This window comes from Echeneis naucrates, chromosome 21 (genome assembly GCF_900963305.1).
Source record: "Echeneis naucrates chromosome 21, fEcheNa1.1, whole genome shotgun sequence".
Taxonomy (NCBI): Eukaryota; Metazoa; Chordata; class Actinopteri; order Carangiformes; family Echeneidae; genus Echeneis; species Echeneis naucrates.
The window spans coordinates 11,329,401-11,346,421 of NC_042531.1; the positions used below are offsets into that span (position 1 = coordinate 11,329,401).

A 17,021-nucleotide genomic window follows, 5' to 3' on the forward strand; every position below is an offset into this window, starting at 1 on the left:
CCTGTGACATAAACAGCCTTTATCTCTGCGCTCAAACAGGAAGTCGGAGGTCGAAGTCAGCGGCTCCGTGAGGACGACGCGGCCGGCTCCCCCTCCACTCTCCGCCGGCCACATAACTGATCGTTTTGCGCCACCTGGTGAGCGAAGCGGCTCCTCGGAGAGGCCCACACAGCGTCGGTCTCAAAATGGTGTCGGTGGTCGTCACTCTCCGGCACCACTCGGACGAGCTGAGCTGCTGCTGCTTCTCCTCCGCCCTGCTGGCCACCTGCTCCGCCGACAAGACGCTGCGGCTCTACGACGCGGCGGACTTCTCGCAGCGGCCCTTCTCCCCGCTGTCCGGCCACGGCTACGGAGTCCACTGCTGCTGCTTCAGCTCCTGCGGCCGCTTCCTGCTCAGCTGCTCCACGGACGGATCCGTCATCGTGTGGGGCTCCGACACCGGAGAGGTGCTGGCGGTGCTGCGGCACCCGGACCGCAGTCCGCTCCGGGTGTGCGCCGTGTCGCCGGACTCCTCGCTGCTGCTGGCCGGAGCCTGCGACGGCACCGCGGCTGTGTGGGACTTCACCTCCAGGACTTTGCTCAGGTACAGCAGGCACCTCACCGCCTACTTGGTGTCTGAAGATTAAAAACATCTGTCTCCTAAACATTCAGATCGAAGTCTCCCAAACACGTGAATGAATTTCCTCCACAAGATCACAGAAAATCAAATTTTCTCAAAGCCAATAAAAAAAAAAAGAGTCAAAAAAAAAAAAAAATAGCCAGGTTTAACTTCCATACATATGTATCTGCTTCCATCCATCTAAAGGTTTCAGATGAAGTGTCTGATCAACACACGTTAATTGAGGAGCTTAAGTTTGAAAAATTCAATCCTGACCTTGGAAATAAAAGTTTGACCAAAAAACAAAAGTCTAATCACAAGCTCCACCTTAAATCTGATGTAGTTTGGGCCACATTTCAGTCTTCATCAACAGGAGTCATCCCAGTGCAGGCTTAGGCAGATAGGTCTGATTGTTTCCAGGAAAAGGTGACATCAAATCATTCACATCACTCAATGAGAAGAGCAAACACAAAAATGCTCTAAATATGGAAGATAGCATTGTGTTGTTTTTTTTTTTCTTTCTTACCAGATGGTGGCTGTCAAAAGCTTTATCTCAAACAGCCTTTCTCAGACATGCGTTGTAAAGTCGAACTTGGTCATTTATTAAGCTGATGCAGGAAGATTAGAGTTACTGAAGCACTGCTGACGTCAGTTTACTGATATCTATGTGGAACTGCAGGAGATGAAAGGGAACAGTAAAAATGTCTTGTTAATGGGAGAAAATCCAGCCAGTGGATCTGGTGGCCAGTCAATAAAGTTTACTGTGCATCTGTGCAAAAAACACTTCCTCCATATTCATGAGCAGACTAACACCTGTGGTTCATCCATACGGTCCCCTCACAGATGCAGCACAGTGAGCACGGCCAGTGTTGTTGCTTGCTGCTTCTCTCCCTGTGGCCAGTTTTTTGTGAGTGGCTGCACCCGAGGAGACCTTAAAGTGTGGGATGCTGGCATCCGTCTCCTGCACGCTGAGAAGGACGCCCACGACCTGGGAGTCACCTGCTGCAGCGCCGCACCCCAGTTTGAAGTTGGTGAGCGAAGAGAGAAAATAAAAAAATCAGTTCTTTAAATAACCTATCAAAACAATTTAAAAAGAAAATCTTTGTTTGATGAAACTTTTTTTTTTTTTTAAACAACAGAATTGGAAGTGGTAAGAAAAAGGCTGATGGTTAGACTTGTGGGCCTGTTCTTCTGAGATAAGATCCTGTAAACCCATACAGCACAGATAAAACTGCGCTCCTTCACAGCCGGTACCCGGTTAAAAGCAAACTGCTGAATCAGAAATCTTATTTTCAGCCATTATTTCTGAATTAAGGAATAAAAATAAAAATCTGAGCTCTGGCTCTAACCAAACACTATATTTGTGGCTCTTACATAATAAAGGATGCTTATCATGTTCACAAACAGGCTGTCAGATAGTATTTGTCCACATATTATTGAATTCGGTGAAGCATGAACATTCATACAGGGAACGTGGCGGCTTTGTATTTGTGCTCTAGATGACTGCTGTGTGGAGTTTCGACTGGCCTCCTGTGGGCAGGACAGCCAGCTGAAAATATGGATTGTTTCCCAGCGTGGTGGAACAGGTAGGCCCGTCTGCATGCTCCCTCAACCGAAAACTCCCATCACTCCATCACAACAGAGAGAACGAGAGACTTTTGACTGCTTTAACCTTGAAATCTCTGCAGAATAGAAGAATTTTATTAGTGTATGGAATAAATCAATGGCAGCCTGCATCATTAATAATGCATCGCTTTAAGACATTCTGCTGAAATACAGCAACAGCAGAGGACAGTGAGTGAGTGAGAAAGCAGTCGGGTGAATATATCCACTGACATTTCTATCTTGTACAGCCGATGGCAGAAAAGGAACATTTCATGTATGCTTATGGTTGTGTAACCAGCTTAAAACTGTATATTTTGTTATGAATATGCCACGTTGTTAGTTCCTAAGATGTGTTGCCGTGGTAACTGATGGTTGGTTGAGGGATGGGAGTGTGTGTGTGGGGGGGGGTGACCTGCTGCAGTCTATGGGGATTTTTCATCTCTGAGCAGCTTGTAGAAGGACACAGAACAACATTTGTCCGCATTTCATTTCTTTAAAGTGCAGTTTTTCAGATGCTGTGTCTCCCTCCAGAGGACTCCGAAACAGGCTCGCATTGGTGAAATGGGCATTTATCTTGCCTTGGCAAGAGGACTGTGTGCTTGAACTGCTCTTCGACAGTTTAAAAAAAAAAAAAAGTGCGATGATCCCGTGATGCAAGGGAACAGTTTAGGACGTGGGACATTTTTCTGCTCCAAGGATATTTGAAATCTCTATGGGTCACATCGTAACTGTTATCAGCTTTTTCCTTTCAGCTGCCACAGTGTACATGGGTGCCTCTTGTTCACGCACACTTCTCCTTTCACATCTGCAATAGATTCATATCACATTAAATAAGCATGAAAATAACAATCTGGCCCTGCACAGCGTCTGAACACAGTGGAGTATGGGGAGGTTTCTTAAATACTGTTAGATTTAGTACATCCAGGAGGGAAAGTACTGCACAGTGGACTATTTCTGAGATGAACTTTTGGTCTCTCAGTCTGTGAATGCTACTGTTTTTATTTCCATAAAGAAAATCTTTTGTTTCCCAGCAGCTGTCAGCAGGTGGCATAGCTCTAAACCAGCGAGAGGGAAGGAGGTATTGATAAAAAGTTTGGTGTTCGAAAGATTGTGGGTCAAGGCATTGATGCATTTTGATGTGAGTGTGTGTGTTCTTGGCCCTCAGCCTGCATCATGAAGCTCTTGCACACTCTCACCAGCCACTCAGCTCCAGTTCTGTCATGCGCCTTCTCCTCTGATGGAGACATTGTCGTCTCAGGGTAAGACGAACTCGACACCAACACATAAAAAAACTGCTGGTCTTCACCTCTGTAGCACTAACTGCACTAACAAACACCTCTTTAATCACCAACTGAAATCCAACCTTTGTTCCTGCTGGGCTTATTTGTTTTGTTATTTAGTCTAAAATAATTAGCTCATTTGTACCAAATCCAGTTTAACTGAATCTCCCCTCCATGTGTGAAATGTTCTGTCCTTTCTGAGCAGTACGCAGCAGATGCCATTGCTGAGCATCGGTCCTGCTGTTCCCTCAGTCAGCCACAGGAGGAGTGTATTTTATTATCTATAGCTTCTGTTTGGGTCCTTCTGCCATTTCTGGCTTTGATTCAAGCATAATTAAGGTTAATCTGGGCTCTGTGGCACATAGATGGAAACATTTCAAAACATGTAGTTTTTTTTTTTTTTTTTTTTGTAGTTTGTTTGTTTTTTGTGGTTGCTGTTTGTCAAGAATCCAGATTTTCTTTAGTTGTTATTCCATAATGAAAAATCCCACATATGGATTCTGCAAAGACGTTCACTTCATTTTCTACTTCAACAGTTCAGTGGATAAAACTGTTGCGATACATGACGCAGTAAGTGACCCCTCCCCCACAAAAAAAAAACAAAACAAAAAACAATTCCTGCAAACAGAGATTCCCAAAAAATTTCTCTTGCCCTTGTTTATGTGTACTTTGTTTACAGGGCCAGGGAACCCTGCTGCACACTTTGAAGCAGCATGACAGGTAAACAGCCTCACCCACCACTGCTCAATCTCTTCGCTTATTAGAACAGGAGTCCCAGTGTTTCAGAGCAGGATGTGTGATTTTTGCTTGATTGGTTTTTCCCAGAAGTATCAGGTGCAGTGCTGCTTTCATTGAAATGGCACTATAGGCAGACACAAGCAGAGCACTTTGAAGTGCTTGAAAGGATTTCAGATACTGTATGATTTTTATTTTTTTTTTTATTATTTTATTTTTGTTTTTATTTTATTTTATTTTATTTTTTTGTGGAGGCGGAAACCTGACTTCTAAAGCCAATCTCTTTCTGTACCAGTCTCCCTGCCATAAACACCCTTCACAGATCTGCCCCTCCTCCTCCAACCCGCAGGTATGTGACCACAGTTGCCCTGTCTCCCACCATGCCATGGATTGCAACTGGCTCCATGGACAGATCAGTGAACGTGTGGAGAATTGGAGATGCAGATAGCAGAGCTGGTAAATACTTAACAGTGAAATGTTTTATCTGGCACCAACAAATGTACGATAACCTCTCTTTCTAAAACAAACTGTTAGCACTCATTCAAAGCCCAGAAGCCATTTGGAGCACCACTGCTTCCCCAAAAGCATGTTTGGGAGATATCCAACAATGGAAGCTCCTATTACGTGTGTATTGGTGTCTGGCTGTAGTGTCTAGAGGTGATGGATGTTTATTTGTTGCAGCAGGGTAAACTACCACTGAGCCTGAGAGAGTTGTTGTTATGGAGGTAAATCTTTTTAAATATCGTTCCAATCTGACATGAAAGAAACATTTGCACTAGTAAATGACAGAGTTCAATCGTCAGACATCTGGAGGCTTCAAAACTTCATCAGTGAGCCTCCCTCATTTGCTATTAGTTATGCTGATTTTGATTTGTTGACAAAGCAAATTCCATCTTGGTGAAAATCTGCCTTTGTTTTTTAAGCACCCCCCCCTCCTTTCCTTTCCTTTGCTTGTTTTATTTTGACATATTTTACTTATTCTCTTTTATGTTTCCTGCAGCAGCTACGCCAATAGAGACAGTGTACCAAGGTAAATAAGAAATTAGATATTTTCATAGTTCTTCATGACACACTGTGCAAAAAAAAAAAACATTGATCTGCTATCTTAATTTATACGGTGTTGGTGCATGCATGTATGTGTGGGAGTAGCCAGAGTCTAAGTATAGGTGATAATTTAACTACAGTAATTTAAAAGACCTTTTTTATTTTGAGCTACTGATGTCTTCTAGTTTTTTGTATTGGGCTTTTCTTGTGATTTTATTCATGATGGTATACTGTTTGTTGTCTTCTGTGAACCTGAAAAGCTGCTTTGGTGGATGAAATGGTGGTTGTCTGACTGTAAAGGGTAAGACTGGCAATAGTCATCATTTTCATAATGTCAGCAAATCTCCAGAAAAGCATAAATAAACACGTCTGTCTCTCATTTCAATACCAGGCCCATTTGTTCCAAATGTTTGAAGTCACAATAAGTAGTTTCATTTCCAGAAGGGAGGCAAATTTTTGTAAAAACAAACACTGCCGTTATTAGTTATGCACACACTGTCAGTCCACTTTGGTCCAGACTGATTCACTATAAAAGCTATTGGATAACTTGCCTTGATATATGATACACACACACACACACACACACACACACACACACACACACACACACACACACACACACACACACACTGTAGTGTCCATCAGAGGAGGTGGAAACATTATGACCAAAATCCTGCAAAAAAGAAAGAAGAGCTTTCAGCTTCAGCTATAGTTTAATGCTGATTGGCAATATCAGAACAATGTAGACATAACTGCTAATTACTAACATGTCAGCATGCTGATAGCTAAACACACTGCTGTGTTTCAGTAAAGCTACACAGAACCACAGACTGTAGGTTTCTGTAAGGTATTTCAAAGTGCTTTATTGAAAGCAAGGTTTTGAAAGCAAGTTAATGGAAAAATAAAGAGGAAATGTAAAAGATGAGTCAGAACAACAACAACAAAAAAAAAAATCGGATGGAATGGATTATAATTCAATAAAAGTTGAATGACTGACTTCTACCAAAGCCACCAAAAGAAAATCGTCTGTAATTCAGTGCAAATATACAGAAAAAAAGGCGTAACTTCTTTATATTAACAGGAAATGGACTCCTGTACACAACTTCTTCCTGACGGTTGACACCAGCCGGTGTTTACAACTTATTTCTATTCTTTCAGCAATTACTCATTAATTTTTTGTTATTTTACAATTTTTTTTGTGCAGTGCAGTTTGGCAGCAAAGCATCCACCATCAACACATGCAAAATGGTATAGATGGATAGATAAAGCTTATATATTGATGTTCAATCACACAATCAGCTCTGTCACCTCTTGTTGAGGAAAGCCAGTTTAGACTGTCTGTACTGAATTTGCTGGCTTTTTTTTTTTTTTTTTTAACTCAGCTGCTTCAGACTGTGTAAAGGTCAAAATCCTCATGTTAAGTTTTGACTGTGAGGTCGTTTCTTTGGATTTGTTGACAGCAAGAAAAAAAAAAAAAGACTATCGCCAGCCTTATCCTTTAAGCTGTGTAGAATGGAGATGATGAAGAAAGCCTCTTACGTGCGTCTGTCCAAGTAATTAATCACTGCAGTCTGAGCTGTCGCAGTCTGCAGCAAAAGCTCTGAGGTTTTCATGCTTTCGGCACAACGTTTCCATGACTCAGCCTCCTAGACTGGAAGACTCCACACACTGTGGGGCAGAGAGGAGGTGCTGTGCAGACGGACTGAGTGGATGGTATTCAGTCAGCTTTCTTTGTCAACCTTCTGTGAATGTCCCTGAAGGTTCTCCAAAGGTTGCCTGTTTGCTGGGAACACCTGGACTGGTGTTTTCTACTGACTAGCTCTGAGTTATCCCTCATTACTGTGTCTTTCCCAGCAAACAGGTAAACTTCAGAGAATGTAAAAAAAAAATAGTCTGCTTGCAGCCTCCAGTCCACACACAGAGCTGGTTTCATTATATAAACGTGCTGATGTAAAGAAACTGTTTACCATCTGATTGTCAAGAGTGATGGATTTAATGACGTGGGAGTTGCTGTACTGCACAAGAAAAAGGCCCTCGAGTAAATTGTGTATTACATTTGTTTTACATTTCCATGATTACAAAGTCAGTGTCTTCATTTTCTTCTCACTTACCTACACAACAAAAAGTGCAAATATGAGTATAAGAATAACTCTAATAATGAGAAAAGCTCAGGGAAACGTCCAGCTGCGGGCAATTAACAGTCAAAAAATATACCCATTTATAGCTCTGCTGTGGACTTATTGGTCTTGATCACATCGATCTGAATCATCAGCAGTAAATAGGAGGTTTGGTTGCAGCTCAAGATTTGACTGTCAGTATGAAATGGCGAGTCAATATTTAAAAAATCTGTGATGAGATTCAATAAACCTACAGAGAGGTAAATAACAAACCAAGCAGAGTGTCAAATGTTTCTATAGACGGAAGAATCAGTGTGGCCACAGGAGATTTTCTAATTTATTTATTCTCTGCTTACTGTCCTCAAGCAAAGGCTTGAATTTTAAGTGGTTATGAAATAGCATTTTAGCAGTCAAGTCTCAGTCTTGTGCAAAAGAAAGTATTCATCAAATTTAAATTGTTTAGCTGAGGAATTTGCAGCAAAACCTAATGGTTCTAACAATGAGCTACACCTCCCAGGGTTCAGGGTCATCCTTCACATGGCTAATGACGGGCGATGGGAACCGTGAGGCTGCTCTGAAGTGTCATCAGTGGAGGCTGGCACACAACTGGCTAGTTCATCTCAGCGTTGTATGATAAATGATGGCTGCTCACTCACACGGCGCCACGTGAAGGTTGATGAGCTGCATCTTGGCACAGCCTGAAAAAAAAAAAAAAAAAAAAAAAAAGCAAGCAAAACCCAAAACCTCTTGGTTTAATTTTCTTTTCTTTGTTACACTCTTTCATGCAAGGTAAGGGATTTGTGGGTGAATGTGTGCGTGTGTGAATGCTAATTGTCACTCCCACACCATTTTAGAGGGAGGGTGTCCTTTTCGGTGGCGTGTGGGGGAAGCTTGTTTGTTTGCATCAGATAGGTTGTGTTGTAGGAGACGGGGCTATAATAGCAAAGCCTTTCTTCCCTTCCTGTTGTGTGTGTGCGTGTGTTTTGCAGGAAGGAAGTTGCCGGGTCACTCCAGGCTGCTGCTTGCTGATTGGTCAGAGGAGGATGTGCAGAGCTGGCTGTGTGAGGAGGGACTGGAAGAGCTTGTTGGCAACTGTAAAGCCAACAACATAGACGGACTAGAGCTCAGCCAGCTGAACAAGGAAACGGCCGCAGAGCTGGGAATTGGTGAGGATGGAATACAAAAACAAAAACACGGACATGCACATTAGAATACAATACACACAAACAGCCACACACACACATGGGCACATTGGGAGTCTGTGCTTTGGTGGGGATTTATTGTTTGATCCCAGAGCATGACAAGTCCAAATTTGATAGCACGATATAAGCAGCTTTTATTGATGCACTGATTTATTATCCCCGACCCATGCCTGCTTGCAGCTCCTCACAAATTGTGATCTGATTTAGGAACAGGAAGCTACAGCTTTTCTGTCTGTTTGCACAATCACAAATCATATTGCAAGGACAGTACCCCACAGCATGACCTTTACGTCACACACAATGATAATCCCTCTGAAAATAAGATTAGTCCGCGCTGGGTCATCCAAGTTCTCGGGGCAGAAAGTTGCTGTGCAAACTGCAGTCAGAAAAAAAATATTCCTCCATGCTGGAACTGGAGTGCATGAGCACGCTTTGGTAGCCCATGGTGCACATACATCAACATCAATGCCAAGGCAGTTCTACTCTTAGAGAATAAGTTTATATTCTCGGGTAAATATGTTTTCTGTTAGAATAAGACTGATAAGTTGTGTGATTTATACACAAATCTGACTGAAAAGAACAACAAAGAAATGGCATTGATGTGTGTATTAATGTGCAAAGAATTTCATTTACCGTCATTGGCCATTTTGACACACGGTGTGTCACAATTCCTGACAGAATACTTTGCATCTGTCTATAGACTACACAGTCATACACACTCAGTGAAATTGGCTAACAACCTTATATTTCTTTATTAGATAACATTTTTCACTTTGTGCACCTGAACAGAAATATGTATGAGCAGATGTGCGCGTCCTAAATGGAGACTGCAAACTAATTGCTTTCAGCCTAAATCAATTTAATGAATGGATGTGCTTTGCAGTTAGTATTTAATTTCTGGTAGTTTTAGATAAGCACCCTACTTCACTTCAGGGAATTCAGATTTTCACACTGTGTGAATAGAATCAAACATGTACATATTAATATGTGAATCCCATAATTCCCACAAAAGCTTTCTGATTATAGCAACTGTAACTGCATGACAAGTTGCATCTCAATCCTACCCTCAGTCCACGAGGAAAAAAAAAAAAAAAAAAAAACACCTTTTGGCTGCTGCTGTGACTGCTTGAAGTGGACAGCGGCAGTAGAGTCGCACACCCCTGCATGCTGCTCAGTTATGCAGAGCATGTCTTCGCGAATGAACATCTCTTTTCCGCGTGTTTAGTATGCGCTCTCATTACCGCAGGAGGACAGAGAAAGCAGCAGATTGGCACATTTCTCCAACCAGCAACTATCATTTTGCTTGCATGCTGTTTGTGTAAATTTGGTCATGTGCATAAACACACATGCACATATATACACACACACACAGAGCAAATTAGATTCAGCACACTTATGAAATATTCATGAATCTTTGAGTAATGTGACGGAGGAGGGAAAAAAAAAAATTCCCCTTGGATATAATTCAGTGTATCTCTTGAGAGATGCCCCGGCGACTCATCAAATTATCAAATCTACATGTAAAGTAGATGGTATAGTGCTAATGGCTTCTGCTGCCATGGAAATCTTAAGCCATAAAGAAGTGTAAGCTCCAGTTTTTCCAATCTTAGCGTCTTTTCCTGGATGAATTAGAGCTCTTGATGGGTTCAACACATTTCATTGAGAGGCGACATTTTGATTGAGCGTGGGATCCAAACTATGTGATTGCGACAGCAGGCCTCCACTGCTGCGTCCGCCTGTTTTACTTGCAGCACGAATGCAGTGAGACAATGAGTTCACAGTAACAAGGAGCCACTGCTGCAGCAAATTAAATGTTGTGGGTCTGTTTTCACTTTTGTGCATTCTCAGCACACATTCACCCTCAGTATCTCCGAGGCTGATAGTATCCAAAGTGTAGATAAAATTTCCTGGCGCTCTGGACATCATGACACATGGGAGGAAGTGTTTTAGTTCATACATTACACGTTGAAACAATGCCAGGGAGTTTCAACTTTCAACTTTCAAACTAACAACTGAATTGAAGCAAATCCACCCAGATGTCTCTCCCACATGTTATATTCAACAACTTCAACTAACAGCTTCACAACTTCATCTCCTTCTGGTCTACCTGACATCATTTCCAAAGTCATTAAATCGTCCCCAGAACCAGATGGTTTTCATAAGCATCGTCAGCACAAATGAATAGATGACAAACCTCACAACAGCTATAGAAGTAAAGGGCACAGAAAAAAATGGCCTTGCAAGCAATCAAATGGAACTGGTTGAATTAATACCTTACACGTGGAAATACTGTGTATCAGAGTATAGATATACAGAGAATATGATCAATTATTACCGGTGCATTTCACTCAGAGCGGCACTACAGGAAAAAATCTGAGAATGACCAAAGTTGGTCAGAATCAATAAGTATCTAGTATCTAGTAGTTCAATTATATACAGCCAATACTTCTTTTGGATGATAGTGTGAGTTGTTCAAGCTGTTTAAAGCAACAGATTTATGTGACAGGAAATGATAATTGGTGTTTTTGAGACGTGTGTATAAAAACAGATCATTTTTCTTATTATTTCGTCTCATATTATTGTCTGAGCGTGGTGGCCCCATGACGCTGCCACTACACACACCCACACCACTTACCCACGCCTATTGAAGCTGGCTGTGAAACTTGAAGCCGACAAAGTCAAAGGGGGATGTGAGTGTGTGTTTTTCTCAAGTAACTTTGAACTACAGGCCCTCGGGGAAGACACTTTGTTTGGTGAAGTCGTCACCACACTGCACAGACACTGGGGTGCCTCACAGTCAAACACTGAAAGCGTTCCTCTTTTAATATTAAAATGGTATTTAGTGTCTTGGGTTACAGATTAACCTGTTAAATGGTGTTTACAAACAACCTTTGCTTCCATTTTAAGCATTAAGGGGAATTGCACTGGATGGTATGTGATTTAGCGGCCACGTCGAATAGAATACTAAACACTTTGTATTGGCCTTTCAGAGTCGGTAGGCCTCCGCGGTCGTCTCTTGAGGAAAATCGAGGCCTTGAAAGCAGAGCAGAGCAGCTCAGAGGCTCCAGATGAGTTTCTGTGTCCAATTACAAGAGAGCTGATGAAGGATCCAGTCATTGCTGCAGGTTAGATGAAAAAAATTCTAATGACCTCTCCGATGTCTCAACCTCAGTTGAAGCCAGGGATTTTTTTTTTTTTGTGTGCAGATAATATTCCTCTAAAAAACAAGACAGTTTCAGTGTCCCAGTTGAACTGTTTCGAATCTGCCTACCCCACAGATGGATATTCCTATGAACGAGACTCCATTGAAAGCTGGATAAAAGGCAAGAACAAAACCAGCCCCATGACCAATCTGCCATTACCGACCACGCTCCTTACCCCCAACCGGTCTCTGAAGATGGCGATAACACGATGGAAGTCCAGCCAGTAGACAGCAGCTCACTTATGGAGCCACCATATAGGTACACAATTCTCTGTCAGAAGTTACACGTGATAACACGTCCTCTGATTACCATTAAGACAAATGACTTTATTGTTTTGATCAGGGAGCAAGGAAAATGCTACCCCTGAGTTTTCAGATATGTTGCCAAATACTGAAAGGAATTAATAAGAATGGTTTTTCTTACGGGTAAAAAGTTGAATTTATGGCTTGGAAACCAGCTGCCTGCTCTAAATGGTTCATGTGAAGGTTTTGCTGCTACAGTCTAACCGGTCTGCTGTAACATAATGGCTAATTTTAGAGATTAGACAAATGTTAATGTCTGTGGCCTGTCCTAAAATCATTGACTATTTCAGCATGTCACAGACAAATATATATATATATATTTTTTTTTTTTTTTTTTTTTTTCCTAAATCTCAGTTGTAAAAAGAGAAATGAGCACACTGCCTGTACCTCCCCAAAGATGAATGGAAATGCAAAGTGACATGACGGTGTTGCCACCTGTGACCTCTTAAGTGGAACTCAGAATTGTAAATATTGAAATGCTGCATAGGGTTCTTAATGTTTATGTCATTGGATATCCTTTTAGATTAAGTGGTTCTGTACTTTTTTTGAATAAGTCAGCAGACTTGATCGGTTTTTTTCCCCCCCTTGGTGGGTCTTTATTTCTGTCTTCCACAATGGCTATGGCAGTAATGTTCTATTACAGTATATGATCACAGCTAATAAAGCTCACAATACTGAAAACATGGCAACAATTGCATTTAATGTACATATTAAAATAGAGAGGATGGCACTTTGCCCCAAATCGTTTGTGTTTTTATAGATTTTTTTTAACCTCTGTAATATAAACTGCAATTGTAGCATGCACTTAAACTCAACATTATTTGAGAATCATAAAATGTCTTAGTAGCTGTGCAAAAATAACTATATAAAATATATTGCTTTTACAATTAACCAAGCCATTGGCGCTGTAAATAAATTAAACTAGACAGCAACAACAAGCAGATACAGAAGGGATTTCAACCCAATGTTAATGGTGATTTTATATAATGTACAAACATATTTAACTTTTTTTTCTTTTTCTTTTTAGAGCTGTTAACACCATTTGAACAACATTGTGCATAAAACTCAAAATACACAAGTCTGGACTTGTCAATACACTTAACATAGACCTTCACTGAAAAGAAGAAATTTATACAATATACACAAGGATCTATAACATCCTTTGTAAAACACAGGAATGCCTGTCCTTCAGACTTTCTTAAACCTTCACTGAGGACTTTCTCCCCCTCACTTCTCTCTCAGCACCATGGACGTAATGAACACAGTTCAAACCTTATTTCTATTCTGCAATAACATTAAGCTGTAACTGAATATGCTGTTTAAGCCTAACTGTATATAAAGTGCTCACTGTCACTGTTTCGTTTTGATAAGGACTTTACAGTACACGTCCGAATACTTCCTTCAGTGCAACGTCTCCAGCTTGGCTGAATGACAGCGGACAAGCTGACGACCACAATCGGCAGGTTGGGAGGAGAGAAATCTGTAGCATTCAGTACACTGCCCAGAGCCTGTATTCATACAGGAAAACAAACAGCTTGTACACCACACTACTTACAAGGTTTAAAAGTGAGACTGTATTTTGTCTGGGATTTGTTAAAAAATTAAGATAACTCCTTCTCACTTAAGATATATGTATGTGTGTGTATGTGTGTGTGTGTGTGTGTGTGTGTCTGTCTGTGCGCGCACGCGTGTGTGTGGTGGACTGTTTGAGAGAGAAAACTTACATCTCTATACATTCGACTCTATAAATGATCGCTTTGGTTTCATTGAAGCTACGTGAATGGCAGGATTATCTCGGGCTAAACCAGGCTGCTTGGGCTTACTGTCGATGAAAGTGTGCGGCATGGCCAGCGCTGGCTTGGACTCTTTGTAACAGTTGGCGGCTTGGCAGAATTTCTCTGTGAATTCTTTGGCGTGCATGCCATTTTGTAAGCTACTCATTGCCATAGCACCCTGAGGTGCTGGAGGTTTGTGCTGCTCCTGGTAAGTGCTCACTGTTTTGACATAAGGCATCTCGCAGTCGACAGGCTGCAGGCCCATTGCTGACATGTTGTGACACACCAGACCCTCGGAGGAGTGGTTCAGCCAGCTGCGGCTGGCAGACTGCACGCTCGGGTGACTTTGCAGGCCGTGCTGCTGGTGCTGGATTTGCTGTTGCTGAAAGCGAGCCGTCTTGTCAGTTATGCCCATGAAGGGTCTGGGTTTGTACTCTGTAACAGAGCCGGCCGGCTGGCTGTGCTTGGTCTTGGTGCGGACATCGGGTCCCAGCTTGCCGCTGTCTGATAGACTGCTGCTGGATGCCAGGCTGCTGGTGGAACTGGACACGTGCATGCTGCTGCTGCTGCCTCCTCCCTGTGATCCTAATGCACCACACATCCCCTCTTTTCCTGTGTCAGTGTGGTTCCCCTGGAGTCCAGGACTAGAGCAGGCCAACCCATCCGGTGAAGATGCTGAGTGGGCAGACAGCCTGTCGTGCCCCACACCCTTGGAGCTGCTGCTACAAGATGGATGGGATGGGTGAAGGCTTTCATTTTCACAACTATGACCCATCGAGGTGGAGGAAGCTGCAAGTGACACGCGGTTTCCGTACACGGGCTCGTCGGCCGGGGGAGGCAGAGGGCTGATGTCAATGCCTGGTCCTGGTTTCAGCATGCTAGACATGTGTCGACTTGGTAAGGGACTGGATGGAGCGTACTGAGATTTGGGCCCTCCTGTGCGGCCCCCGACAGCCCCTCCCACAGCCTGCATGGAGCTCATATGCTGGTTGGTTTTGACTATCTGGGCCTGCTTGGTGGGCTGCAGGACCAGGCCCTGCTGGGCTAACGCCTCACGGTGCTCTCGAGGGTACCTGTGCAGAGGGGGCCTTCCAGGAACTGGGGGTGAACCAGGTGCCAGACTCTGATTCTGATGTCCCATACTGCTGCTGGCAGACTCAGACGGTAAGACTCTGTTGTAGGAATAGCTGTTCTGTGACCAGCAGGCTTCACCTGTCCTGTCATACTGTGAAGCTCCCGCTGCCTCCTCCTCCTCTTCCTCCTCCAGGATGTCTCTTTGGCCTTCCACACTCCTGGCACGTGTGTGCTCTGAAGGTCCCTCCTGTCCATCGTCTTGCTCCTGGTCAGACTCATGGCCTCCTGACGCCTGGCTGGAGGCAGCCGCAGCCCCAGCGATGCCTCCTTTGGTCTGCGCGCGCTGCATCTGTTTGCACTCATCTTCTACTCGAGCCAGCAAACGCCGGATTTCTCGGTTATTGGGACACAACTTGGCTGCTTCGTGTAGGTCGGCCAGGGCTGCCGTAAACTGCCTGTGGATGGGAACGAGAAAGGAGAAAGACAGTTACCAAATGCAGAGCACATTTTTCACCATCAGCTTTCTCATCTACAGAAGCTGACATGGATCTCTTCTGGATAATTTACCTGCTGCTTCTTTTAGCTCTTGCACGGGCATAATAAGCCTCGTAGGATTTGGGTTTCAGCTCCAGTGCTTTTGTTGCAAACTCTTCAGCCATCCCAAAATCCTGCAAAAAATAAGGAGAGTTGATATTGTAATTTATTTTAGAATGTCAGAAAGTTATGTGATCATTGTGCAAAACCATACAGTGCATTCAAAAACAATTTGAAAAACAAAAATGTCCACATTAATCTACAATGAATCTATTATACTATAACAAAGTGAAAACCGTAGAATAAATTTTACATTTATAATATCACATTGAGATAAATATTCAGACACTGCTCTGACAGTCTTGAAGCTGAGGTCCCTATTCAGCTCAATGCACATGATCTGGAAATGAACAAATGCATCTATAACATAAAGGCTGACAACTGAGAATGGATATCTGAGCAAAACCCAAACCACAAGGAGGACCCTGCAAAGCTCAGAGAGAGGATTGTGTTGAGGCACAGTGGCTGAGTTTAGATCAACCATTGCCAAGCTGGACTGAGTGGTCAAAGGAAGAAGTTAGCGAAATGACCAAGAACCTGGTGAGTGTCTGGCTGAATCCCCTCCAGAGGGCTCGCCCAACCTCAACACCCACATGCCGTGGCACAGCGGTTAAGAATCACTGGCTTAAAGTTTGCCGTAAAGCACCTAAAGGACTCTAGGACACTGAGAAACAAGATTCCTTGGTCTAATGATGATGATTGAACTGTTTGTAGGAAACCAGGGACTGCTCACTAGAAAACTGACTTGAACAAAGTGCAAAGATCCAGAGGACCCAAACACAGCCAAGACAACACAGTGAGGATCAATGTCCTTCAAGGCCAGAGCCTCGCTTGAACCCATTCCACCAGATCTGGAAATGATCATCCACTACCTGAATGATCTTGAAAGGATGTGAGCAAAAGAAAGGCTGACAATCCCAAAATCCAGATGTGCAAAGCTTGTCGCATCACATCCAACAAGAGCTGAGACTGCTTCAACTATGTGGATGCTCCACTGTTCATCACAAAAGATCTATGAATGTTATTAAATGGATTAAATCATATTGCAGAGGACTGTGCCAAAAATACAGTGGCAGTTTTGGCGGGAAAAAAAGTGTAGCGTCTCTTACATTGGTTTTTCTGCGACAGCGGGAGAGATTGAGGTACAGGGACACCCTCAGGTCTTTAAAGGCTCTCAGGTCATCGCCAAAACCTTCTCTAGGAAACTTCCTCAGGGCGTACTGGTACCGCTGGGCTGCCTCTTTCATCTTCCCTTTCTGAAGGACACATAGAGGACAGAGCATGCAGTGAGGAAGAGAAACACAACCAGAAGTGAAATACTGGGAGAGAGAAGGAGGGCAGTGTGTTCACCAGATACTCCCAAACAATAGCTAAGCCCTCCCCTCTCATCAATCACACAAGCAAGCACACACACACACAACAAACAGGCAACTTCAAACGGCACACACAAGCGTGGTTACGTATGACTGGTTCGTCCTTTCCACCTCAAACC

The 17,021-nt window shown here is 43.0% G+C and overlaps 2 protein-coding genes across 2 annotated transcripts in view; one reads left to right on the plus strand and one right to left on the minus strand.

The window, feature by feature from the left end:
• The first annotated feature begins 44 nt into the window (after positions 1–44).
• LOC115062360 (WD repeat, SAM and U-box domain-containing protein 1) lies at positions 45–12,400 on the plus strand. Its single transcript, XM_029531008.1, has 11 exons — positions 45–583; positions 1,442–1,629; positions 2,098–2,184; positions 3,369–3,462; positions 4,020–4,053; positions 4,163–4,203; positions 4,568–4,674; positions 5,219–5,248; positions 8,369–8,545; positions 11,572–11,706; positions 11,860–12,400. The coding sequence occupies exons 1-11, from the start codon at positions 186–188 to the stop codon at positions 12,009–12,011; spliced, it is 1,443 nt and encodes a 480-aa protein (XP_029386868.1). The 5' UTR covers positions 45–185; the 3' UTR covers positions 12,012–12,400.
• The window catches only part of tanc1b (tetratricopeptide repeat, ankyrin repeat and coiled-coil containing 1b), an 84,403-nt gene continuing 79,559 nt past the window's right edge, over positions 12,178–17,021 (minus strand). The window contains exons 24-26 of the mRNA XM_029531007.1: positions 16,639–16,785; positions 15,503–15,603; positions 12,178–15,390 (exon numbers count right to left, since the gene is read on the minus strand). Coding sequence (XP_029386867.1) covers positions 13,815–15,390; positions 15,503–15,603; positions 16,639–16,785 — 1,824 coding nt within the window. The 3' untranslated portion in view covers positions 12,178–13,814. The remainder of the gene's footprint in view (positions 15,391–15,502; positions 15,604–16,638; positions 16,786–17,021) is intronic.

Excerpts from the sequence above, each read along its gene's own strand:
- LOC115062360 (XM_029531008.1), top strand. The coding sequence starts at position 186 with ATGGTGTCGGTGGTCGTCACTCTCCGGCACCACTCGGACGAGCTGAGC. Across the intron at positions 1,630-2,097 it reads CGCACCCCAGTTTGAAGTTG|ATGACTGCTGTGTGGAGTTT; the intron begins GTGAGCGAAGAG and ends TTTGTGCTCTAG. Across the intron at positions 8,546-11,571 it reads GGCCGCAGAGCTGGGAATTG|AGTCGGTAGGCCTCCGCGGT; the intron begins GTGAGGATGGAA and ends TTGGCCTTTCAG.